The 12361-nt window shown below is 40.4% G+C and overlaps 1 protein-coding gene across 1 annotated transcript in view; it reads left to right on the forward strand.

The window, feature by feature from the left end:
* The first annotated feature begins 1407 nt into the window (after positions 1-1407).
* ATP6V0E1 (ATPase H+ transporting V0 subunit e1) overlaps positions 1408-12361 on the forward strand; it is a 32292-nt gene continuing 21338 nt past the window's right edge. Inside the window, exons 1-2 of the mRNA XM_007951653.2 lie at positions 1408-1511; positions 8473-8520. Coding sequence (XP_007949844.1) covers positions 1408-1511; positions 8473-8520 — 152 coding nt within the window. The remainder of the gene's footprint in view (positions 1512-8472; positions 8521-12361) is intronic.

Raw genomic sequence — 12361 nt, forward strand, 5'->3', positions numbered from 1 at the left:
TGAAAGTGATGAGGACTTGAAGCACTTACTGATGAAGATTAAATACTACAGTCTGCAGTGTGGATTACCTCTCAACATAAAGAAAAAGAAAATCCTCATAACTGGACCAATAAGCAGCATCAGGATAAATGGAAAAAAATTGAAGTTGTCAAAGATTTCATATTACTTGGTGCCACAATCAATACCAATGGAAGTAGCAATCAAGAAATCAGACGGCATATTGCACTGGGCAAATCTACTGCAAAAGACCTCTTTAAAGTGCTGAAGAGCCAAGATGTCTCTTTGAAGACTAAGGTGCGCCCAACCCAAGCCATGGTGTTCTCAATCGCCTCATATGCATGTGAAAGCTGGAAAATGAATAAAGAAGACCAAAGAAGAGTTGATGCTTCTGAGTTGTGGTGTTGGCAAAGAATACTGAAAGTGCCATGGACTGCCAGAAGAATGAACAAATCTATCCTGGAAGAAGTGCAGCTGGAAGCCAAAATGGCCAGACTTGGTCTCACCTACTTTGGTCACGTTGTCAGAAGGGACCATTCCCTGGAGAAGGATGTCATACTTGGTAAAGTGAAGGGTCACCATTAAAGGGGAAAGCAGTCAACAAGATAGACTGATACTGGCTTCAATGATGGGCTCAGGTATAGCAAGGATTGTGAGTCTGGCACAGGACTGGGCAGTGTTTCTTTCTGTTGTACATAAATAAGGTCGCTATGAGTAGGAGCAGACTCAACGGAACCTAGTAACAACAACAAAGGTGTAAAAAGGAACCCTCAGGCACACTGGTTAAGAGCTTGTTGTTGTTGTTGTTATGTGCCGTCGAGTCAGCCCTGACTCATAGGGGCCCCTCCTTGGGTTTCCGAGGCAGTATCACTACGGAAGTAGGATTGCCCAACCTTCCTTCCGAGGAGTGGCTGGTGGGTTTGAACCGCCAGCCTTCTGGTTAGCAGTCAAGTGCCTTAGCCACTATGCTACCAGAGCTTAGCCATAACAAAAAGCTGGTGGTTCAAATCCAGCCAGTGGCTCTACAGGAGAAAGACCTGTCATTCTGCTCCCATAAAGATCACAGCTTTACTCAGTTGCGTGTCCTATTCAACAGGACCCAACAGCAATAACAAATAACTACAGCCCTTTCCTTAAAGGGTGGATTCTTACTACAAAATTTTGCTGCGCTCCTGGTAATGTGACCATTTGCTCTACTGTGAGTGACGTTTCTCAAAGGATCTCCAAACTGAGATAGGATCAGTTGAGAGCGAGGCTGGGACAGCCGGGAGGGGCGAAATTCTGGCGCCCGGTCACGTGAGGCGTAGGGGCGGGTCTTTGCGTGCGCTGGTCACGCGGCTCGGTGTTGACACTTCCGGGTGGGACCAAAGTGAGGCGGTGGGGCAGGGGCTGGAAGTTCCGGTGATAATCATGGCGTACAACGGCCTCACGGTGCCTCTCATCGTGATGAGCGTGTTCTGGGGCTTTGTGGGCTTCTTAGTGCCCTGGTTCATCCCTAAGGGTCCTAACCGAGGGTAAGTGCGCGAGGCCTGCCTTGGGAGGGACGCGCGGTGAGGACGGATCCGGCCCGGGCGGGGGAGGGGACGAGCACAGTACCTGCTGGAGAACCTTTCGAGAGGTTCCCCCTTCTCTAGCGTCAGGGCTGACCCCCACAGAGCCCACCAGACTTCCTTATCGGTGGCAGCAACTTCTTTGTCTCTTAGACCTTAGCATGAGGAGAGTGACCTCGAGGGTCCCTTCTTGGAAGCTAGTTTTAGGGCCGCTTTTTTCTCATCACGAGCTAGTGTGAGAAGTGTGCAGTCGGAAATGGGTTTATACTGACTCAAAGAGTAGTTTAGGTTCGTCTCTAGTCGACTTTCGCCCCTTTGACCCTGCTCTCCATCCAAACGTGTCTTCGTTTGCCTAAACTTTGAAGAAAAGGATCACATAGGGAAAATAAAAATCGTCCTCTCTGCATCACTTACTGTCGCAGTTGCTTACGGGACAAGCTTGTTCAACAAGGCTTGAGCTCAGGCCTTGCGTCTAGTGGGCACTCGGAGGTAGCTGGGCCTGATCTAAAGCAACATTAATTACCAAAGAGCAAGAGGTATTGTTTAGAAACCCCTGCGTCACACCTTTTGAAGGGCGCCCGTGGGCTTGTATGACGGTAATAAGTTCTTGGAATGATTGGTAAAGAAACGTGTTTTTTTTTTTCCAGACTTCTTTGTTAAATAGAGCTTTGTTTTTTTGGCAAGTAAATTTTTTTATTGTTGTACAACAAAATAGAGCCTAATTTTCAAAGGATCCTTGGTACACCCTTTTTCTGGTTCCTCTTTTGCTGTTTAGTCATTTTTTTCTCAGCTCAAGATCATGTGGGGTGAAACTTAGACTGGTCACGTTTTGTCAGAAACACCATCTCTTGCTTTTATTCTTTGACGTTATTTTGTGGTTTCAAGGCAAGCAATAAAAATCTGTTGCATGGATAGTTCTGTTAACCTTTAATAAAGAAAAGAAAATGTTACTACTCCCTTAATATTTTGTGACCTGACCCCTTTTGCTCTCTGGAATAACCTTGCTTTAGGCCTTTAACTTCTATCTAGCCTAAAAATAAATAATAAATTTTAAAAAAAGGAAAAATGGTAGGTGAATTTCTGTGATTTGGAAGCATTAAGTCCTCCCTTTCTCACTCCTTTTCACCATCTTTAATTTTATTACATAATGTTGTCTCTCCTGCTGATCATAGCTGATGTGGAGTGCCAGGATTTTGGTATTATTAAAACAATTTGTGTAACCAAATTTAATTTCCAAGATTTGTTTCTCTTACTGGAGTAGGACAGCAGCAAAGTGCTGCTTTATTGTCTTTACCTTCATCTCTCTCATTACCATACTGTCTGCCCTTTCAGACTCCTACACAGGAAAGCCTTTATTTACATGCTGGTAGCACTGATCACTCTTTTCTTAAAGACTAATCCCTCCTCACCCCCCGTTGGGGCTCACCATGCCCAGTCTTGGGACCTGATGCCTATCCAGGGTAATGAAACCCCACCTGTTTCATTTTAGTACCTGCCTGCTCAGTTTCTAGCAGAGTGTCATATTATTCAGACCTAATTCACAGTCTCCACCCCAATCCTTGTATTTCCAGCTCTTGGCAGGATAGAACAGGTCTTGAAACCCAGTGTCTGCTAGGAATTACTGTGTTACACTTTGAGAAACACTGCTCCTAAGTGGATGATCCCTGTGACCTTGGGCAATTGAGTAGCTTTTCCATCTTCCCATTTTCTCATTGTAAAATGAAATAATTACTACTGAATTGTGTTAGTTCCCCTTTACCTCCGGAAAAGACTGCAAATCAGAAATTTTTAAGTGCATGAAGGAATTTAACTGCTTTAAAGAGAATGATAAGTAATTTTTAATAAGAGGGTTACTTCTGATTTGAGGGATTCAAAACATCTTCATTGAGGAGTTAAGTAAAGGGAAGAGAGGGAGGCAAAAGAGAACTTTGTTGTTACATGCTCTTCCCTTACAGACCTCTGCACAACAGAGAGCGGGAGATTAGGTGCTTAGGAGGTTATCAGGACCTGTTGAGGCAAGGAGAGGAAAGGAGAGAAGGAAAAACTCTTGGGAATCTATGCATAAACTAAAATGAGTCTTTTACACTCTTTTCTGCAACTGTGAAAGAATGGGGTAAAGTCAAATCTGTGCCTGGAGTCAGCTTTACTGACCATTCCTGTTCATATTTTCCCCCTTTTCTCTTCAGGAATCTCTAAAGCTCCAAGTTTTTCTCACCAGGATTGTTGTTAGGTACCGTCGAGTCAGCTCTGACTCATAGTGACCCCATGTACAACAGAACAAAACACTACCTGGTCCTACACCAGACTCACAATCCTTACTATACCTGAGCTCATTGTTGCTGCCACCGTGTCAGCCCGTCTTGTTGACGGTCTTCCCCTTTTTTGCTGAGCCTCCACTTTATCAAGCATGATAGCCTTCTTCAGGGAATGGTCCCTTCTGACAACATGACCAAAGTAGGTGAGATGAAGTCTGGCCATTGCTTCCAAGGAGCATTCTGGCTGCACTTCTTCAGAACAGATTTGTTCTTTCAGCAATCTGTGGCATTTTCAGTATTGCCCATGTGAAATTATTTACTCCAGATTAATAAATAAGCACAAGTAAGCCTGTGCTTATTGGGTAATCCGCCCCGTAGCTGAGCACGTAACCAGTATGCCTCCAGGGCTTCTCATGTATATCTATATTTATTTAGATTGATAGGTAGATACATCTATGTCTATATACATATATAGATTTATATCTATGTAAATCAAAAACAGTTACTGTGGAGTCATTTGCAGTTCATGGTTACCGTCTGTGTGTGAGAGTAGAACTGTGCTCCATGGAGTTTTCCTTGTTTGATTTTTGGGAAGTACATTGTTAATACTTTTCTTCCAAGATGCCTGTGGATGGACACAGCAAACACATTAACTGTTTGTGCCATCCAGGGTGTATGTTTGTGTGTCTGTCTCTCCCTCTGCCTTCATCCTCTTTCTATATAGTACATTTACAACTTTTTTTTTTTTCCTTGCTGAACCATTTGGAAGCAAGTTGCAGCCATCACCCCTATATACTTCAGTATGTAACTCCTAAGAACAAGAACATTAGGAAGTGATATTTTAATGAAGGAGCTTTTGGTATCATACTATGAAGCAGATAACACAAAGGAGCCTCAGCTGTTTGAGTTCCTAGCTGGTCTTGGAGAAGACAGGAGAGAAAGGGAAGGGGAGTGATTGGAGAGTAGGGGAAGATGAGCAAAAGTTTGGATGAAAATAATACGTGTGATGTGTTTGGGAAGTAGTGAGAGGACCTACCTTCAGGAACAAATGGTTGATGTTTAAAAAAGTAGAGGAGAGTGAGGAGGATGGGTAGAGGGAATTGATTACAAGAGTGAGGAGCTAGATGTGCTGCTTGGTCATCAAATAGGTCATCAAACTGTAATTGTGCAACTGTCAAAAAATTTTTAGCACAAGCCACCATACATGTTACCATATTTTTATGCAAATAATGTGTGGGTTATATGGTTTTTATAAACTTTGTTCCCTCACTTGTTAATTTCTCATGCATGCTATGCACCTTAAATGCCATGGTCTTGTTATTTATGTGGGTGTGTTATATGTGAAAAAATATAGTGCGTATTATGAATGTCATCTATAAATTATGTATTTTGATGGTCTGCCTTCAGAATGTATCCATAATCTGACCATTTCTTACTACCTTCACTGCTAACAGCCTAATCCATTTAGATTACTGCAGTTCTACCTTAACTGGTTTCCCTGCTTTTCCCTTTACCCCTCTTACTCCAGTCTGTTACAGCCCAGTAGAGTGATGCTATTAGAATATTTTTTTGGATTCCTTTTTAAAAATATAATTGTGGTAAAATATACATAACAAAGCATTTGCCACTTAAACCATTTTTAAGTGTACAGGTCAGTGACATTAATTACCTTGTTTTACAACTATTATCACTGTCCACTTTCAAATGTTTTTATCCCCCTAAACAAATACGTATAGGAGCTCTGGTGGCATAGCGCCTAAGGGGTTTGACTGCTAACCAGAAGGCTGGTGGTTCAAATCCACCAGCCATTCCTCAGAAGGAAGATTGGGCAATCTACTTCTGTAGTGATTCTGTCTTGGAAACCCAAGGGAGGGTTGCTGTGAGATGGAATCGACTCAAAGGCAGTGAGGGTTTTTTTTTTTTTTTTTTTTTAATAACAAATATATGTTGTTGTTGTTGTTGTTATGTGCCATCGAGTCGGACTCAACTCATAGCGACCCCTCCTTGGGTTTCTGAGGCAGTATCACTACAGAAGTAGATTGCCCCATCTTCCTTCCGAGGAGGGTTAGCCTTAGGCATTACACTACCAGAGCTCCCAACAAATACACATACACACACATATAGTTGTTCACCCTGTGTATTGTCTGTGGCCCTCACTATTACGTGAACTTCATCAGGGCAAGGATTTTCATTAGTTTTGTTCACTGCTGTAACTCCAGAACCTGGCACAGCTTAGAAACTCATTGAAAATCCGTTGAGTAAATGCGTATGCCAATAATACACATACACAGAACTTCTAAAGGATGAGTTAAAAATGAATATAAATAGATTTGATATTTGCTTCTCACATCTAGTAGATAGTCTTGCTCAGTCCTTGGGGTATAGAGACCCCTCTATGGAAGGCTTTTTTATGGAGGATGGACGGGGAGCAATTAGAAGGCTATGGTGAATGTTTTAGAAAGAATGAAAGGGAAGGAAGAAATTCGTGATCTGTTAGCAGTTAGCTAGTCAAGTGAACTTGATGAATTTTGGTGCTAACAGTGGGATTAGAAAAGAGAAAACCCCACAGAGGGGAGTATTTTAGATTCCTAGGGGTGCTGTAACAAAGTACCACAAAGTGGGTGGCTTAAAATGACAGAAATTTATTCTCACAGTTCTGAAAGCTAGAAGTCCAGAAGTCTGAATTCAGCGTGTTGGCAGGGCCATGTTCTTTGCAAAGGCTCTAGGGAAAGATCTGTTCTAGTCTCTCTTTGCTTTTGGTAGTCCCAGACTTCTTTGCTTTATACCTGCCTTATAACTCCATCTCTGCATCCATGATTACATGGTTCCCTCTGTGCCTGCCTCTTCTCCTTTTTTTATGAAGACACCACTCTGATTGGATTTGGATCCACCCTACTCCAGTATGACTTTATATTAACTTAATTGATAATACCTTCAAAGACCCTGTTGCCTGACAAGGTCACATTCACAGGATTAAGACTTCAACATATCTTTTAAAAAATTTTTTTATTGCAGTTTGAGTGAAAATTTACAAAGCAAATTAATTTTCCATACAGCAGTTCATACACAGTTTGTTTCATGACATTGACTGCAATTCCCCACAATGTAACAGCTTTCTTCCAACTTCTTCCCCATAATTACCTCTTCCCTGTGTCCTTCCCTCCCATGCTTCCCCCTCCTCCCCGCCCAGCTATCTACCTGTGTAAACACTGCCCTTCTGTTCTCCCATGATTGATCCATTGATTTGATGCTCCAAGGAGTATGTCTACCTGGTCACCCTATGTGCTGTCTGTTGTTTGGCTGAAAGACACAGGAGTGAGTTCAGTTCCAGACCTTAAGGGTAACTAGGAGCCATAGTCTCAGGGGTCTTGGGTCTCACCAGCTCCATCAGACCAGTAAACCTGGTCTTTTTTTATGATTATAAGTTTTGTTCCACATCATTTTCCTACTCTATCCAGAATCTCTTGCACTGATCCCCCTCTGAGTGGTTGACAATGGTAGCCAGGTACCATCTAGTTCTTCTGGTCTCATGGTCATATGGGCGGAGGATCCATGGTCTGCTAGTCCCTTGGACTAATTGTTTCCATGCGTCTTTGGTTTACTTCCCTCTTCTTTGCTCTGGACAAGGACAGACCCATTGTTACATCTAGATGGCTTATTTGCAAGCTTTTAAGACCCCAGTGGCTACTCACCAGGGTAGGATGTAGAACAATGTTTTTGTGTAGTATGTTATGCCAGTTGAACTTGATGCCCCCTGCAACCATGGTCACAAGCCCACAGTTCCAGCTACTTGCTCCCTCAGGGTAGCTGGCTGTGGCCAGGAAGCCATCACACATTTGCCCCTTGTCAGCTCTACTATACACCTGGACATTCATATAGCACATACAAGTATGCATGAAGAAACATTGTCTGCCAACCCTGTACATGGTCATGGGCACAGTCCCCCTTGCCTAGACATACCTGATTCTTCAGCCTATGACTTCAGCATAACTTTTGGGTGGTTACAGTTCACTCCATAATGGGGAGAGATGCTTCAAAGGATGAATCTACAGCATTTAGTGACTGAATTTGAGGATGCAGAGGAGGCATGACAAAAAGATGACAGATTTGATTTTGGGTTGGATGGGTGGAAGTGGCAGAGCTGCTTCTGGGGATTAGGAGATGTAGAAGGGGAGCTTAGGGAAGAGACATGGGAAGAGAGTATCATGAATTCAATTTTAGAAATACTGTAATTCATCTGATCAGACATGCAACTTTAACTGTTTTTTAAGACAGGACTGGAGACTGGAAGAGGTCAAGGCTACATAGTAATATTTTTAGAAATATAGTGTTTCTCTATTGCAGGGAATACGACCAAATGAAGATTTGAATGCAAAGCTAATTATTACTGTGGCCTTTTCTATTTGGTTTCAGATGGGTTTGGATTTGACATCTCAGCTGTGGCGTCACTACATAATCCCTTTAAATACAAATGTTCAATTATTACTTAAATATCTACCAAGGGCACCCCAGGCTGTACTGTACTCTAGTAGGTGTTGGAACAGATTCAGATCCCATTTTCTTGGTGTGCAGTCCATTTAGTTTGATAGCTTGGGAAGGGAACTTAAACCATTCTGTACTGTCTGCGTAGTTTATCTTATAACATTTTGCTTTTTTTTTTTTTCTTTTAGAGTTATCATCACAATGTTGGTGACTTGTTCAGTTTGCTGCTACCTCTTGTAAGTAAGATGTCTCTTGCAAGTTGTTTTTTCTCCTAAACTGATAAGAGGTTACTCTTAATATTTATAGGGAGCTCTGGTAGCATAGTGCCTAAACACTTGACTGCTAACCGGAAGGTTGGCAGTTCAAACCCACCAGCCACTCCTCGGAAGGAAGGTTGGGCAATCTACTTCCGTAGTAATACTGCCTTGGAAACCCAAGGAGAGGTTGCTATGAGTCGGGTCCAACTCGACAGCACTTAATAACAACAACAACTTAGTATTTATATTGTGCACAGTTGAAAATCAAATCAGCAGAGCATGAGCTGTTGTGAAGCTTGATGCTTGTGTTTCCTTGGACCATCCCTTCCATATAACATCTAGAAAGAATGTCCTAAATTGAAAATAGCATCCTTTTCCTATGTTCAGTCTATTTACTGAAGATGCTCTGTCCTGCTGAGAATACAAATGTTATTTATTTTGTACAAATTTAAAGTTTATAATTAGTCAGAATTTGTAATTATACTGCTTTATATTGTACTACTTTTGAGTATTTAGGCCTGCTCATTCCCTTTCATATCATATTATAAAGCCAATGAACCCATTCTTTATTATGACTTTTGTTTATCTGGTGAACAAATTGAGCTAGAATGATCATCATCAAGTAGATGAAGGACAAATTTTTTTTTAACATTTTGTTACTAGCTGTAGCAAAGTATGACAATAATTAGCAACTATTTGAATAGATTATATAGTTTATATAAATTATTTAATGAAAACCATTTTAGAATATGTAAGATGATTCCTTTCATCATCATAAAGTTTCAAAATCCTATTCTTTATTCTCATGAGTACCAAAAATGGCAGAACTGCAGTTGAACTCATTTAAAGGCTTTTCAAATTCTTATCTACATTCTCCCTTTCCCTAAAGAATATGAAAGAAGTCTAGCCCCAGAGGAGAAAAATGAATATTAATCAATCCATGGAGAAAATAACTACTTCAAAGTATTCAAAGAACCTTGGGATTTTTTTTTATGTTTTTTAGAGTTTAGAACCAGTGATTATTACTTCTTAAAGAGAACTTTCTACTGAGACTTCAATGATAGGGAAAGCGTGGGTGTTGGTGAAACCATTGGTTAGCACCCATATGCAGTAGGAAGCAGCAGTTCTAATCCTGTGATGAAAGGCCATGCGTAGTTCTCTGTAACCCAGAATCTATAAATGTCCTATGTCTGGGGATGTCTGCACCAAGGTTTTTTTAAAGAAGTCTGTGGAAATGAACCAAACTCTGGTACTTAGTATAGATCAGTATCTGCTCCTGACAGAGTTATTTCCATGAATTTTGGCTGCCTAGCCAGTTATCCAGTCACTTTTTAAGGTGACTTTAGGTGTTTAAAGCTGAATTATAATACGGTATAAAAGTTTTGCTAAATGATGATGCTGTTGTCTGGCTGCTAAAAAGGCTCAGATGTTATGATTTTTCAAATTTTGTTATTTATTTATTTATTTTGGATAGAGATGTTAAAAATGTTTGGATAGAGATGTTTTTCAGGTGATAGTTCAGCCTTCCGGAGGAGAGCCTGGCAAGTAGTGTATGGAGGGAATTCTTATACTAGCTGCCTTCAGCCCTGAAGACTAAATGCGAGGGGATACATGGATCATCAAGAATTAATAATTTTAGTTAAGGTGATAGAGCATTGATCTATCCTATTGAATCTTATAGAAATCCAAACCAAAACCCAAATGAAATGTGTTGCCATCAAGTCGTTTCAGACTCATGGCCACTCATGTGTTACTGAGTAGAAGTATATACTCTGCAGGGTTTTCTTGCCTGTGTTCTTTACGGAAGTAGATTGCCAGGCTTTTTATCTGTAGCGCCCCTGGATGCATTTGAATTGTCAACCAGGGACCCAGACAAGGGAGCTCTTTATCAGTCTGGTTGCCAAGAAGTCCTGTGATTTTAAAGACTTGTTTTTATTGCTTTGCAGATCTCTGCAGTGTTAACAGTAAGGTTGGTAGTAGTATCTTAAAAGTGACTTGAAATTAAACCAAGATACAGCAAAAATATTTTGTGACTTTCTGGTTCTCGATTTTCATTGAAAGTTGGTTAGTTTTCATGATACTTCTGGTCAGTCTATTTGCCTGTTGTTTTCATTTTGAAATGAATGGAGAATGATTGGACTTAGTTGGAAATTATTTCACTTTGAGTCTTACCAACTAAATTGAGAACTATCCATGAGCCCTTATTCTCCTGTTACATATGTAGACTTGAGACAGTTTTTCCCTTTCCTAAAGGGCCTCTGGGAGCTAACCAGAAGGCTGGTGGTTCAAACCCACCAGCCACTTCTCAGAAGGAAGGTTGGGCAATCTACTTCTGTAGTGATACTGCCTCAGAAACCCAAGGAGGGGTTGCTATGAGTCGGATCTGAGTTTGGTTTGGAAAGGGCCTCTGAATGCTCTGTTGACAGTGCCTCTGTACCATCATTGTTATTTTAATAAAGGTAGTACATAGTGTTCCAGCATTAAGTGCTTCTGGAGGCCATTTTATGGGGAAATGAGCTGGCTGTATTAACTTTATGAAATTATTATTTTCTTTTGTTTCTTTGAAACCTGATTATATATCCTATTTAGCAAGACATCTACTTGAAAAGTATGGGTAGACTTCAGATTCCAGATATTTTACATACCTTATTGCACAAAGGGATGGGATGCTATACTAAATTTGAAATTCAAAGAAAACTTCACTGTTTGGCACCAGGAAGTATGCTTTCTTAAAAATACCTCTTTTTAAATAAGGCATACCCAAAGAGACTTTGGGTTTCCTAAACAAAGTCGTGTTTTGAAATACATTCATGGACTTTTAAATTGCCTTCTGTTTGTGGCATTTTTCTTTCTGGTTTGTTCTGGTTTAATAAGGCTTGATTCTGTGGGGCAGAACTTGTTTGAACTCTGAATAAAAAAGCAGGATCTCTGCCAGTAGAGTGCTGTTTCTGTTAATAGTTTAGCAGAGGAAAGTCTGAGTGTTTTAAGTCTGTTTTCTCCTCTTTGACATACAAAATCTCTTTTGTCTCTGAAGCACACAATCCTATTATTATTCTATACTTTCTTTTGGTTTTAGGCTAATTTGTAATGCCAAATTATGTTGTAGCTTACCCAGAGTCACAAAACTCACATCTCCAGGGTAAATTAGAAATTTAGTGTTGTATTATAAATTTACAGTTGCTGCTTGGAAAATATGCCATATCTTTAGTCTTTGATTAATTGTAAATCTTAACTGGCAGAGTGATATAGAAGAAATAATTGACTGGGCGTCAGGAGACCTTGGTTCTTCTAGACTGGATAATACTTGGCCGTTTACATTGTAGGATGTTTTTTTGTTTTTGTTTTTAATTTTTAAAAAACTTTTTATTGGGATTTGTTTGTGGAAGTTTACAAACCAAATAAGTTTTCTATTCAGCAATTCATATATATTTTGTTTTGTAATGTTGATTGCAATCCCCACAATGTAGCAGGACTCTTCCCACTCCTTGTGTTTACAGTTTCCATTCATCCTTCATTGCTATACCTTCCTGCCTTCTGAGCTTTCTCCCTGGGTGAATGCTGCCCTTTTGATCTTATGTGGTTTATTGTTTTAAAGAGTGTGTACCTCCTTGGTGTTAATTGTTCATCTTATAGGCCTATTGTTTGGCTGTAAGTTGAACCACAGGGATGAGTTCAGTTCCAGGCTTGAAAGGTGTATAAAGAGTATACTTAGGGGTTTCCACCAGTCTCTATCAGACTAGTAAGCCTGGTCTTTTTTTTCTCCAATATATTTTATTGAAATATAATTTATGTACAGTGAAATACACAAAACTAAAGGGAC

This window comes from Orycteropus afer, unplaced genomic scaffold, assembly GCF_000298275.1.
Source record: "Orycteropus afer afer isolate SDZICR_OR568_19922 unplaced genomic scaffold, OryAfe1.0 scaffold00306, whole genome shotgun sequence".
Taxonomy (NCBI): domain Eukaryota; kingdom Metazoa; phylum Chordata; class Mammalia; order Tubulidentata; family Orycteropodidae; genus Orycteropus; species Orycteropus afer.